Raw genomic sequence first — 14,484 nt, forward strand, 5'->3', positions numbered from 1 at the left:
ACTAGCTCTGATAGAAAAATCCAAAAGACTTGGATTGGCTTTGAGCACATGCCCATTTCTGAACCAATCCCCATGGCTAGAGAAATAAGATATTTTGGTCATGCAAGCCTGAGTCACAGTCTCACTGCTATGGCTGGAGAGGTATTACGGGTTCAGCCCTACTAAAACAACATGGTAATGTGGAAAGGAGGTTTCTGGGTACAGGATGGACAAAAGAAACAGGTGTCCACCAAAATGATTTGAGGAGTGATCGACGACATGGGTTAATGCCTCAGCCTTGAGACTTTTGAGGGAGGGACTAGGCCTTCCAATAATGCCACCATGATTCACTAGGCTGGTGTAGGCTCTCAGCATGCCCAGCGAAGTGGCAACTCCAGAATTTCTACATCCCTTTTTCGGAAAGATACAGTAGCCTGTGTTGGAGGGTGCAGAGGGTCCCATTTTCAACAAATCACCCCTTGGAATGGCCACTGGCTGGAACAGGGAGGTGATATACCAAATCCAGCCTCTACACAAAAAGGTTGCTCAAACCAAGTGACGTACCAGAGCTCAGAGGGCCTGATAGAGACCTTCCTCTTCTGTTCATCTCCACCTGTTACCTGGGTGTCAGTCCTCCTGAGGAAATCCAAAGGGTGGCTCAGTCAACAGGCCTTGACTCTGTGTTACTTTTTAGAGAATGCGTTTGTCATACACTCTGTATTTCTGTCTTTCTGCATATGTGTCTTTGTGTCAAATGCACAGACATGGCTATGATCCACTTAGCTAAAAGAACGCAACACAACCCTTTACCTGCTCAGTGAGAACTGAAATTCCACCACTTACAGAATTATTCCTCTTGCTTAAAAACAGTCTCCTCTCAAGGGCGCCTGGGTGGCTCAGTCAGTTAAGAATTCGACTCTTGATCTTGGCTCAGGTCATGATCTCACAGTTCATGAAGTCGGGCTCAATACTGACAGTGCGGAGCCTGCTTAGGATTCTCTCTCCCTCTTTCTCTGCCCCTCCTGTGTGCGCTCTCTCTCTCTCTCTCTCTGTCTCTTTCAGGAATAAATAAGTAAACTTTAAAAAATTACCTCCTCTTAAAAATGCTAATTCCCTAGGAAATGGAATGTTGTTAATTTACTTATTTACAGTTAGTAAGAGTAAGCTTGTCAGGCTCTTTCATGAGGAAAGCTTTTGATGAGAAATGCCGAGTTAGAGTCTAGTAACTAGATAGTGAGATCCTTAAATATAGTTGTATCTGATTGATATTTGAGATGTCCACCTAGTACGAACCTTCCATATAGCAAGTTCTCGCTACAGGTTTTTTCTATGACTAATCTTCAAGTTACCTTCAAATTCCCAGTAAAGCTGGGAATAATATACACAACTAAACGTGGTAATATCTTGGGTGGGAGGAAGAACCAAGGAGGGGTAATCATGTCCGATATTTGGGCTGGGCTTAACCTAGGGTTTCAGTGAAGAAGTCTAGGATGGAATAGAAACTCCGAATTCAGGAGATTCTGGAAATTGGAATAGGAGGCCACGGGAACAAATTTTATGATCCAAGTTACTAAAAATCCTGATGAGGGCATCAACCTTCCAATAGGTTGGGGCATGGAGTCCTTTGAGCTGGCATTAGCTGACTTTGGGGGGCACGTGACACGGATGGCACCTGGGCTACACCCAGCTGGCATAGAGCTCATTCATTTTCCTTCAATGCCACTCAAATCAGGATAAACCTTTTAATTTTTTTAATGTTTATTTATTTTTGACAGACAGAGAGTGAGCAGGGGAGAAGCAGAGAGAGAGGGAGACATAGACTCCAAAGCAGGCTCCAGGCTCTGATCTGTCAGCACAGGGCCCAATGCAGGGCTCGAACTCACGAACCGTGAGATCATGACCTGAGCCAAAGTCAGACGCTCACCCGACTGAGCCACCCAGGCACCCCGACCTTTTAAATTTTTTAAAGTTTATTTATTTTTGAAAGAGAGAGAAAGACAGAGACAGAGTGTGAGCAGGGGAGGGGTAGACACCGAATCTAAAGCAGGCTCCAAGGTCTGAGCTGTCAGCACAGAGCCTGATGCGGGGCTCGAACTCATGAACCGCTAGATCATGACGTGAGCTGAAGTCAGATGCTTAACCGACTGAGCCACCCAGGCGCCCCCAGATAAACCTTTTAAATGCATCCCTGAGAGGCAGTATAATGTGGTGATTAGCAGCCCAAAGCACGGCACCAGACTGCTGAGGTATAAATTCTAGTGTGGCTGTGTATGGCTACATGACCTTGGGCAATGCACTGAACTTCTCTGTGCCTCAGTTTTCTCACCTGAAAAATGGGTGTAATAGCAGTTCTCAATGTGTACGGTGGTTTTGAGGAATTAAATTAGTTAATATACATAAAAAGTTGAAGATGAGTCTTGACATATGGAAAGTACTACATGTTTAGCTCCTTTTCCTAATTCCCCAAAGTGATTGGGGGAAAAGGACAGTATTATCATAAGCAGAACCCAAGTATCTGCTCCCTTATTTAACAGATCCAGAAGCAGATGATTCCCTCTGCATCAGAGAGGACCCCCCCCCCCCGCCCAAGGAGCATGAACACCCTGGGGGTGCCATGCTGCTAACTGTCCCAGGTCCCATGCCTTTCCTTGCCAGCAGGGCCTCATGTGGACACAGCACCAGACTTGGACCAGCACATTGATGGTGCTGTATTTTCAGGACTTTCCCCTCTCAAATGAAGACGTCATGAGCACAGGGTAGACGTGCTTTTCTTTCCTTCCAGAAACTCCCTGACCATGGCTCCTCCTCTTCCCTGATTATCTACTGATACTTTGGGACAAAATTGAGTGTGACGGGGAGGTGTTTTGGTACTTAATTACAGGTCACCTATTTCAAGAGAAGGGCCTGTCCCAGTGACCAGTGGCCAGGGGCAGGGAGAGTACTGAGGGCTGCAGTTCTCATTGGGTTGGGGCTTGGACAAGAAGAAAGCCTTCACCCCGGGGACTCTTATTCCCATGGTGGGCTGGGTGAGGAGTAGATAGGAGATACTGAGGAAGAAGAGGCCACATGAAGAAGGACCTGTGGTTCACTGTGGTGCCACCAGTGCTTAGCTAACCAGCTGGCCACCAATCCAGTGCAGCCCACACTCTGGACCCACATTACTTAGAGTCATCTTGGAGTGTCATCCAATTTCCACGGCTCCCCAAGCACTTCCCAGTTCCCACGTGCCATTATGCCAATAAGGGTAGATGGAGATGGCGTGAGGGGAGGTTTTAGGACCATTGCATCACTGCTATAATAGCATCAGACCCTTAGAGGTAAAAATCACCCTTGATTGCTTCTTACTAGGGAATAGGGTAATTGAGAAAAGGTGACAAGGAATAATGCAAAATGTGTTTCTCCCCTCCCTCCTAGGCTTCTCACATCCACAATATAATGAATTCTGCTTATAAAGCACATCATTACTCTTAGGAATTGGTTATTGTTGTAGACAAGCCATGCCCCTACCCTCTGCTAGAAGTCCTTGGATCCAGTGGGAAAAACATCAAAATAGCAGCAAATTATCTCTCCTAGAGGCTAAAAAATTCTGTGATTTTCTGTGCTCTAAGAAAGTGACAGATTTGATTTTTGACAGGCAGGGACAAGGCCTCATAATTGTGGGGTCCTTCTAAATTTTGTGGGTATGATTAGAGCCCCCAATCTGTCACTTTGCACCACTCATTTGGAACCAGAACCAAAAGCCTAGTCCCCAGATAGGATAATTTTTTACTTTTTTTTTTTTCTTTCCTAGAAAGAGAGTACTCTGTGATCTTTTTTTGGCTCTTTGTCCATAAAATTGTGGTTGAATTATGTCCATTGTCCTTTCAGAATTCCCCAGCATCCAGATATGGCCAACTTTCTATTACACAGGCTTCCATGCAGCCAGGATATTATCTGGACAACATGAAATATCGATTGTTACTTACACTCAGGTTTATCAGGTTTTGTTTGGTTGGTTGGCTTTTTGGTAGGGAACAGAAATAGTTTATATTTATTTATACCCAGTTACCCCAACCTCCAAATTTTTTTTATATACCTCCACCATGATGACCTCCCTGCAATGGGCTGAACCAGATTTCCCTTAAATTGGTGGCAGCTGTCCTGCAGGAGTAGCATAAAGTGGATTGCCTGGGACTGGATTCTGTCTAATCATGGCCTAGTTACTTAACCTCATTGCCTCAGTGTCCACATCCGTAAAATGAAGATAATAATGGCATCTACTTTGTCAGTTGCTGGAGTGCTAAGTATGTTGATACACACACAGCAGTTAATTTGGTGCCTGTCACATACTGAGAACATTAGGCATTAGCTAGTATCTTGTCCCATGCATGGGGCCATACTTGCCGATGATATGCAAGTGAATTCTCTGAAATCTAGACATTTGTCTGGTGGTATGAAGGATGGTTTGCACATTGGAAAGGGGACAATGGTCACTGGTTATCAGGGTGCACTTCTCCTCACTCCCCAAGGATGCATATGAAAAATAAAAACCCAATTCGTTCATTTTTGTACCCATAAGTACAGGCACAGGGAATTCCAAGGCACAGGGAATTTACCACCCCATTGGGTAGAGAAGTCAGAAGTTGAGATTTCTTTTCTGCTCTGTGACCGACCTTGAGAGCTACCATGTAAGCTGACGGAGTAGGAGGCTGGTCTCCTGCATGCCGAAGACACTCCCATACTCCTTCAAGAGTGTTTTACTCATTTGGAATATTTATTAAACACCTACTGTGTGCCAGGTACTACTGTAGGTCCTGGATGTGAGGCAGTAAACAAGACAGACAAGGTCTTTGTTCTTTTGAGGCTTGCATCGTCAAGACCCAACAAACTCCAGAATGCTATTAGAACTTCAGTAATCACCTCTTATTCAGTACAGCAGATTCTGAATGACCCCGAATGACCATAAGATTCTGAAGCGTCCTGTGAATCACCCAAAAAGGATGATATGACAGCCACTATAGTGTTGATGATATGCCTATTTTGTTGCATTCTAGTATTTTTGGGAAATAATCTAACACATCTACATTTTCCATAAATACTGAATTAAACTGAATGGCCCATTCCTAGAACCCATAGAAAAATAGACACCTTTACTTGTACCATTTTGTCAGTTTTCACTTGTTTTCTTTTAAATTTTGTAAATTTTTTTTTTTAATTTTTGAGAGAGAGTGAGACAGAGTGTGAGTGGGGGAGGGGCAGAGAGAGAAGAAGACATAGAATCGGAAGCAGGCTCCAGGCTCCAAGCTGTCAGCCCACAGCCCAACATGGGGCTCGAACTCACGAACTGTGAGATCATGACCTGAGCCAAAGTCAGACACTTAACTGACTGAGCCACCCAGGCACCCCGGTTTCACTTGTTTTGTATGTTTTCCTTATATGTGGGCTTTGGCCTCTCACCAATTATTATTTCCTTTCTGAGCTGCTGGACTGTAAGCTCCACCAGGGGAGGAACCTTCCTAAGCCTGTGCACTTCCCACTGAGGAAGGACATTGCCTGGCCTGTTGCTGGCCTGAGTCAGAAGGGCCTGGGAAAATTGAAGGGAGGAAGGGTCTTATCTGCTGCCTGGTGATATATGCAAGCCCTCTCTCAGAGCCCTGCCCCGGGAGCTTTTTTTCTGATGTTCGACAGAAAACTTTCATGGGAATGAGGTCCTAACACATTCCTTGGCCTGTGTTTCTCTCAGCTTCTCTGAAATGACCCGATGGGGTAAAATTTCTCCACATTTCTTCCAGCACTAATGATCTCTGCTTCTAAGAGTCCTGTGCAGAAATTTAAAGAGAGTTTGTGAGTTGTTCTTCTTTTTAATCTTCAAGAAATCCATCTTGTAGGAAGCCAGAAAGAAGACACTAGGGGTGGAACAGACAAAAAAGAGAGAGAGAGAGAGAGAGAGAGAAGGGAAGGCAAGATTATGCCACAGAGGGAGAGCTGGGCAGAAGAAGGGAAAACTCACATATAGAAAAGGACACTAATGATAGGGAAAGAAATTTTATTTTCAAGCTTTTAAGAGAATAATACAAACAACAGAGAGTTTTAAAAAACCCTAAAAACTAGTTTAAAAAAGTACTTGACAGTGTCCCTTTAATACCCATGGATGGCGCGGCCATTGTGCATTGACAATGAGAAACTGTGCAGGTGACCACCCCAGTGGCCTTGCTGGCAAGGCCCCAGGAACCAGCAGTCTGGGCTGGAGGGACAGTGCTCCCTGACAGGGTCCCTGGGCCCTGCCTCGCTGCATGGGAGGGACCGGGGAGTATGTAGCACTGAGGGATTACACCCTCGGGTGAGGGTCCCAAGTTGCAAGGGATACTTAGATTGGTCTCCACTCCACTCCTTGGGATGCATCCAGCCAATTTCTTCCCATCTGCTACAACAGCTATCCTGGGGGGCCCCTGGGTGGGAGGTGCTCTGCCTTAGGGGGCCCCGGGTCTCTGCATGCGCCAAAGCAGGAGAAGGCATGACATTGAGCATGTCCTGGCCATGGGCAGGGTTGGGTAGTTGGGAAAGTCGCTCCTGGATTGACAGCTTTGAAGGCTGAAGCCACAGCAGCAGGACTGTGCTTGAGATACCCACAGGAAATCTGTACTTTTCTCTAGTTGTGTGTGTGTGTGTGTGTGTGTGTGTTTCTTGTAAACATCTTTGAGCCAAACCACCAGAAAATAAAGTAACAAGGGCACAAAAAGACACCCATCTCCAAACCTAAACCCTCTTTGAGCCCATCTGAAACTGGGAGTTCCCGGTTTGGAAGGAAGCCGAAATCTCCCTCCCTCTGGGGGCTCACACCAACATCTCCCTCCCTGCACCTTGCCCCAGAGCCCCTAAAGCCATCTGAGTCAGGAATCCTGCCCACTCAGACGAGCCCAGGAGCCACAAATGCCATCTGTCATCCTTGCCAGCCCACACCCATCCCTCTCCCTCCCCACCACTGCCCCAAAAACAGCCCAGGGAGAAACAAACAAACTCAAGGGGAAAACAAGGCAGGCTACAGTGCTTTTCCTTTGCACACTCTTTGCCCCTTTGCATTTTTTCTCCCACCACTTGCGCACACAGGGACGCCACCGCTGCCACCTCACCGTCGCCCTTCCCAAGCCTCCTTTTCTCCCAGGTGCCCTCACCCGAGGGCAGTAATCCCAGGCGGATGGGCACATCTGGGATTTTTGTCCTTGTGTTTTGTTACGTTCAAGCTGTATTGAGCTTCCTTGTTGAGTTTGTACTGGTTCTTCTTGCTCTTGTTGGAGGATGGGGGTTGACCGATTAGAATCACGAAAAGCGCCCTGGACACCCGACTCACTCACTCCAGCTCTGACCCTGCCTCCAGGGCCCCCACGAGGCCCACCGCCTTCTGCCTGCCCTCTGCTCCGGCCCCTGGGATGCCACTTTGCCTCCCCACACCTGCTCCCCAGACTGTGGCCTGCCAGGCCTTGGCCCCTTCCTGGCCCAGCCTCCCCATCTCTGTGCATGGTCACGGCCTCCTTTCCAGGTCTCTCGCCTCACACTGTCGTGACCCTCATGACAAGCTCCCGGCTCCCGCCCTGGGGGCCCCGCTGTTCATGAGGTCGTAAGTGACTCAAGATGTGCAGGATGGTGTAAGCACAGTGGTGATCGGACAGAGGGCCTGAGGGGTGGCTGGCCGCCCTGGTAGGGCCTTCCTCAGGGCCGGGGGCGCCCACAGCCTCCTCTTCGGAGGAGGGGACATCGGCCTGGGTGGATGAGGAGGTCCGGGGGTTTGTCCTGCCTCCTGACTTTTGATCTTCCAGGTCTTTCGTCCTGTCATAGTTCAGCACTTTCCACTGCTGGTTGACAGCCTGCCACCGTTTAAAGATGCGGTACACAGAGGGTCCCTCGTGCACGATGAGACCTGGAGGGGCAGGGAGGGAGAGAGAAAAGGACAAGAAAGAGACAGGACGTCACTGCTGGAAAAATGGTCTCCCTATGCTTACACACAGATGTACACATTGGGGCAAGCTGGATTTGTATCAATTTGATTTGTTCTTCTCAAACCTCCCTTTCAGATCTGAGCCCCTGTATGCCTAGGCTTCACGAGTCTTCAGAAATAGAAGGTGGAAGGCTACCACACGAGTTCAGGAAATGGTCCAGTGCCTACATGCAACACGTTTGCCCACCTCTCCTCCACCCCTCCCACTTCTTGGCTTGACAAAACCCCAAATCATCATCTGTTGAGGCATAATATAAATATATTTTCCTCCCTCTACCATGTAGCCATGGCACCAGGCATTGAGCAGATGTTGAATGAACCGTGTGCTTTCAAAGGCACCATGAAAGATACCAAGGGTCATTCCATACCTGCTAGATGATGTCTGGAATTACATTGGTTAACTCTTCGCTATTTAACAAATAGTCGAATTCTCTTGAAACACACCCCTGGGAAAGAGAACTTTGACACAGTTCTACTGGCCAGAAGCAGTGCAGAGTCAGAAAGAGGCCATACCAGACAACCGGAAGATAAATATTATGTGCCTACTACGTGCCAAGCACTAGGTGTAGTGCAGTGAGCAGGACAGGCAGAGTCCTGCCCTCCAAGAGCTTATATTCTAGCAGAGAGACAATAGCAGGCACATAACCAAACTGATAAGACTATTTCAGGTGATGACAAATGCTATAAGGAAGATGAAATAGGGTTAAATAGCCACTGGCTGCAGATACTGAGGGTCCTGCTTTATCGAAAGGATGGTGAATAAGGAGGTGGTGTTTACATTGAGACATAAATGATGAGAAGGTGGGGGGGACCATGCCAAGATCTGGAGAGAGAGCTTGTTGGTGGTAGGAACTGCTAGTGCGAAGGCCAGGAGGTGGGAATGGAATGCACGTGCATCAGAAAGAAGGTCAACGTGGCCAGGGTGCGGTGATGAGCAGGAAGTACAAGGAGATAAGGGGGCACAGAGGGGCACAATATGATGAGGCCTTATAAGCCATGGCAAGGGATTTCTGTTTTGTCCTGAGTATAATGGGAAGCCATTGAAGGGTTTTAAGGGAGGGGTGAGGGGTGATGTGATCTAGTTTACCCTGCAGAAAGCTCATTCTGGCTCCTGTGAAACAATAAACTGATGAGGGAGAACAGCAGGAGCAGGCGACCAAGCAGGAAGTGATGTAGTGATTCAAGCAGGAACGGATGGTGGTCTCTACCAGGGTTATAGCAGTGGGTTGCATGAAAAATTGTGTGGTCAGGACGTATGTAGAGGCAGAGCTCACAGGCTTGCTGACAGATAAGTTGTGAGTCAAGTGAAAAATCTGGACAGCCCAGGAGCTTTTGGCCAATACACTAGTGGTGTGCCATTTACTGAGATGTGGATAGCATGAGGGCGGAGGGGGGAGGATTTATGTGGTGGTGGCCATGACTATATTAGTTTCCTACTGTTGTTGTAATAAATGACCACACACTCAGTGGCTTAAAACACACAAGTGTTCTCTTATAGTTCTGGAGACAGAAGTCTATAGAGAAGGTATCAGAGGGCTGCTTCTTTCTGGTGGCTTTGAGAGGAGAATCCATCTTCTTGCCTTTAAGCTTCTAGAAGACACCTGCATTCCCTGTCTCTTTCCTACATCACTCCACCTCTTTGTTCCAATGTCACATCTCCTACCCTTCTGTCATTGTCTCTTTCTGCATCTCTCTTATAAGAACCTTGTGATTACAAGTCCACCCAGGTGACCCAGAATACCCTCCCCATTTCAAGAGTCTTAAATTAGTCATGTCTGCAAGTCTCTTTTGCCATAAAAGGTCACATTAACAGGCTCCAGGGATTAGGACCTGGATCTTTGGGGGGTCATTATTCAGCCTACCACAGTGATTAATAGTTATATTTTGATTATGGTAAATTTAAGATGTCTGTTAGAAATGTCACTGGAAGGGCCAGGTATACAGTTGAACATATGAGTCTGAAGGTTAGAGAGAGGTCTGGCCTGGAGGTAGAAGTCATCAGTGTAGAGGTAGAATCTGAAGTCTCAGGAATGGCCCAGGAAGGCAGACAGATTAGAAAAGAGGGACAATGACAGATTCCTGGGCCTTTTGATAGAATTTTGGCGGAGGTAGAGCCAGCAAAGGAGGTCCTGAATGAGCAATAAATGGCATAGAAGAAAGACCAGCAAGTGTAAAGACCCAGAAGTCTAGAGAAGGACACATTTCAATAAAAAGAGTGTGCTAACTCTTAAATTCTGTTGAGAAAACAGCTCATGTGGAATGAGGGGTGACCACTGCCTTGGTGGGCACAGGTGGAAGGAGGTTGATAGAAAATCAAGTAGTTCTCATCCAAGTGTCTTTTTCTTCTATGATTCATCAGCTAAGATGGAAGGGATACAGGAGGAAGTGTTGAAGATTATTGGGGAGAAGAAAAAGGGGGAAATGATTATCTTAGAAAAGTGGGAGACTGAATTTACAAAGGAGATATGGTAGAATTGTCTGACAGTGCTCAGCAACCATTTGAGGTTTGTGGCCACAAATTTGAGGTGAGTTGTATAGTTTTTCTCCATAACTTCAACTGCTGGCTAGGTGCACCTATGGAGTAAGAAAGTTGGGTTTCATTAGTGTAGACTTTTTCTGTGAAAGAAAGACAAGTAAGAGAAGACATAAGATTTACGGATGTTGGCAAGGGAGGGATTATTAAACTGGCCCATGGAGTCTGAGCTGGAGAGGAGGAAAGAGATACACAAAAGTGATAAAGAATAATGAAAAAAGGAAAACTGGAAAGTAATAGGGTCAATGCCAAGAGTTCTCTTTGAAGTTATAGAATTGCTAGAGTCAGTGAGCTACAAGGATAGGGGTGTGGAGTGATGGGCAGAGTGGGATGTTTAAATCCAGATTTTGGAAGTGGTGTTTTTCTTGGTGATGATGAGGTCTAGGGAATGTCCACTTGAGCAGAGGCTGAGGTGGGCTAGAGGAAAAGGCTTGTGGAGTAAAGAGATAACCAAAGAGTTGGACAAGTTGTCTGTATCAGCCATCCTCAGTGCTATTAGGCCAAATGTCCCCTTTTTATAATAGGTATAGTTTAATATTCCCTTTCCTATCCTGAAGTGAAATTCATAACGTAATATAAGCTACTATGGTTTCTTTTTAAAAAATAAATTAATATAATGCACTGACAAATAATGTAAAAAAGAACAAAGGAGACGTCATTTAGACCAGACAATATAAATTTCAGCATAAATTCTAGGGCACAACTACATTAGAAAACAAACAAAAACCTCAAACATTTCTGAAATGCCCCCCCTAGGAGATGGTACCACCTCCACTGAGAGGCACTGATCATAGAGATGCTGAAGACAAGAATAGGGAGGAGTGCATGAACCAGCTGCACCCAGGAATGGGAGGAGTGAGTAGGTGGCCAACAGCCAACAGCATCAACAAGGGGAAAGGGACAATCAAATATGATGATATGCACTTCAAAGGGGCTGGGGCTTCTGAAGGATAAAGGAAGAGAGGTGGTTTGGAAGGGGTGATGGAGAATAAGAAGGATGCGGACCTCACCTCCAGTCCCCATATAATACAGCATATGGGAGAAAAAGCAGCTACCACTTGAGAAAGCAAGAAACAGTGTCCTCAGAAGAAGCTGTTTCCATGAAAGGAACACTCAGAGAAGTTGCTGGTGACAGGCGATGACGTCCAGAGGAAGGGCTGGGAAGATGAAGCCAGCTAAGGGATGAGCAGAATAGGAAAGTGATGATTGTCCATATTGTGAGAGTGGTGCAGGAAGCCGGGCCCTGTGATGGGGAGTGAGATGACTCGGGATTCACCCTGCAGCAACTGTCAGTGTAGGGATGGCTGCTGGCCTGGCCTCTGGAGGGAAGAGCTGACTCCCAGGAGCAAACAGTGATGAGTCACTCCAGCATCCTCAATGTCAAGCAAAGAGACCAGATGGAAACCTCTCAGTGCTTCTCCAACCTTGAACACACTGTGATTCTAGGAGACAAGATAGCCACCCACCACCGCTCTTTCTTCTAGTATGACAATAGTTCCTGAGATTGCACTCTGGCCACATGTTTTCAAAAGTTTGTTGGAGAGACCATCTCCCTGTGACCCAGTTGTTCCTAATCTTTTGGGTCACATGCCCCTTTGAGGATCTCATGAAGTCTAAGGACCATCTCCCTGGAACACAAACCAGACATATGAATTTAGGGTTCATATATCTTCTGAAGACCATCTATGGATCCCTATTTGTGGCCTGATTCTAGACAAGGAGACCTCCTCTCTGCCCCTTGTCTCATCACTCTCTCCCAGTGTACAGACCCTCATCACTTCCTTCAACCTTGTGAATATAAGTCCTGTGGCACTGCTTCATTCATATGTTGATTAGTTCCACAAGCTCTTTTCCCTGTGCGGTAAGCCCCTCGAGGACTGAGTCCAGGAATGGTTGAGGCCTGGGCAGTCAACATAGTAACAGGAGTTTAATGAAGCCTTGGTGATGATGGAGGAGATAGGGGCCTCAGGGAGAGAGAAGCAGAATCTTTTGAAGCCCCAAACTAACTCTTTCCAATAAGAGCCATACACTTGATTCTTAATTAGCTTCTTGATCACACAATTTTACCCTGATTGAAGAGGGTGGCTTAAATTTTTGGTCTGAATGCTGCCTTCTAATTATCTAACTGTCTAGTGATCAGGAAGTAATTAAACCACTTTAATGGATAGGAGGCTGAAGGGGGGAAAGTGCACCTGTTTTTGTAGATAATGCTTGTTTGGCAAAAGTGGGAAAAGCACAAACTACCTTATTTGCATCCACTCCCCTTAGTTCTTCCTCTGCTTCCCGCTCTACAAATTACTTATTGATTCCTTGGCTTGTGGAATAAAAAAAAAAAAAAAAAAAATGGAGGAAGATGGGTGGGGCTCATCTAATTGGGACAGTTGAAAATAGGCAAGTTGAAGAGTTGGGAGAGAAGGAAGATGAGTTGGAAATGGCAGTGGATGGAGAGAGAAGATGAAATTAGAATAGGAGGGAAAGAAGTTATTGGTGAAGGGAGGCAGAGAAATAGTAGAAGAGAATGGAACATTATAATGCATGGCAATACCAGAAACTCAGTAAGTTTTGATTCACTGGGTGCTTCTCTCAAGTTGTTTTCTTTTTCTTTTTTTTTTTTAAGTTTATTTATTTATTTAGAGAGAGAGCTTAGGTGGGGCAGAGAGAAAGGGAGAGTGAGAATCCCAAGCAGGCTCCGTGTTGTCAGTGCAGGGCCTGACGTGGGGCTTGATCTCACAAACTGTGAGATCATGACCTGAGCCGAAATCAAGAGTCAGATGCTTAACCAATTGAGCCACCTAGGTGCCCCTCTGGGGTTGTTTTCTATTTAATTTAATAGTTACCTTGTAACCACCCACAAGGTGCCCCACCCTGGGCTGTATTGTTGGGACATCCAGTCCCAGAAGAATTGCCCCCTTCATCTCCCTAATGTCTCTCCACCTTTGGGGGCAACTCTTCCTCATAGAGCTGGAGGATCCTTAAGTGTCAGAACCCTTTGCTTGTCATCATATCTCTCCCCTGAGCCTCCAGCTGAAGCAGCCCTCTGGTTAGCCCATGAGGAGCGAAGGAAGGTGGCCATTGTGAGTGGGTGGTCCTGTCTGCTTGGCTCCCTCTGCCCCTCAGTCGCTGATGACACAGCTTTGTCAGGGAGTCCTCAATCCTCGGTTGGGATTGGCCTCCCAATCGTGGCCTGCTGAATTTTGGCCATTGGCTCTTGCTGTGTCCCAAGCAGTGAGATACAATTTAATTCTATTTAGGTAATATTTCCTGAGTACCTACTATGTGCTTCTTTGAACACCTGTGATAGGACAAAAAAACTTGTTCTTATTATATACGGAGGTAACAGGCCAAGGTTAACTGAGAAGCCTGCAGAGAAGCCTCAGGCCCCTCAGCAATGCCAAAATCCCTTCTTCCCACCCCCTATTTCCTGCTACTATCCTGATCTAAGTGGCAAAAAAGTTGCAGACAATTCTACAACAGTGCTTCTCAAACTTTAGCATGCATCAAAATCAGCCAGGGACCTTGTTAGAACCCAGATTTCTGGGCTCTGGCCCAAGAGTCTGAATCAGTAGGTCTTGGTTGAGGCCTACGAATTTGCATTTCTAAGATGCTCTTGAGTGACACTGATCCTGCCTGTGTGTGGAGCACACTTGAGTAACACTGCCTAGAACATGACCCTTGTCGTGGCCTACTGCCTCATGGAAGGCTCGAGATTTTGATCAAATAAAGAGCTGTGGGTAATTTTTAAAAAATCTCTAGTTCCTGATGCAGTAGACATGAAGATGTGAGGCAGCTAAAGAAACGGATGTTTCTTCTTCTGGACCCAAAGAACTTTGGGTCCCGTGTTTTAGAGGCAACTTGCCGGTGAACGTGCATTGGACATGCAGAGTATCTACCACTTTCTAGCCTTGTGGATTTAGGTAAGTCACTTCCTCTTCTGAGCCTCAGTATTTCTGTCAGTAAATTGGGACTGATACCACCTTTCTTATAGGGTTGTTATGAGATT

At 46.3% G+C, this 14,484-nt stretch overlaps 1 protein-coding gene across 1 annotated transcript in view; it reads right to left on the reverse strand.

Annotated features, from left to right (window-relative positions):
- Positions 1-7,451: 7,451 nt before the first annotated feature.
- Positions 7,452-14,484, reverse strand: part of MARCHF4 (membrane associated ring-CH-type finger 4) — a 106,295-nt gene continuing 99,262 nt past the window's right edge. Inside the window, exon 4 of the mRNA XM_007086207.3 lies at positions 7,452-7,873. Coding sequence (XP_007086269.3) covers positions 7,506-7,873 — 368 coding nt within the window. The 3' untranslated portion in view covers positions 7,452-7,505. The remainder of the gene's footprint in view (positions 7,874-14,484) is intronic.

The sequence above is a fragment of the Panthera tigris genome, chromosome C1, assembly GCF_018350195.1.
Source record: "Panthera tigris isolate Pti1 chromosome C1, P.tigris_Pti1_mat1.1, whole genome shotgun sequence".
NCBI lineage: Eukaryota > Metazoa > Chordata > Mammalia > Carnivora > Felidae > Panthera > Panthera tigris.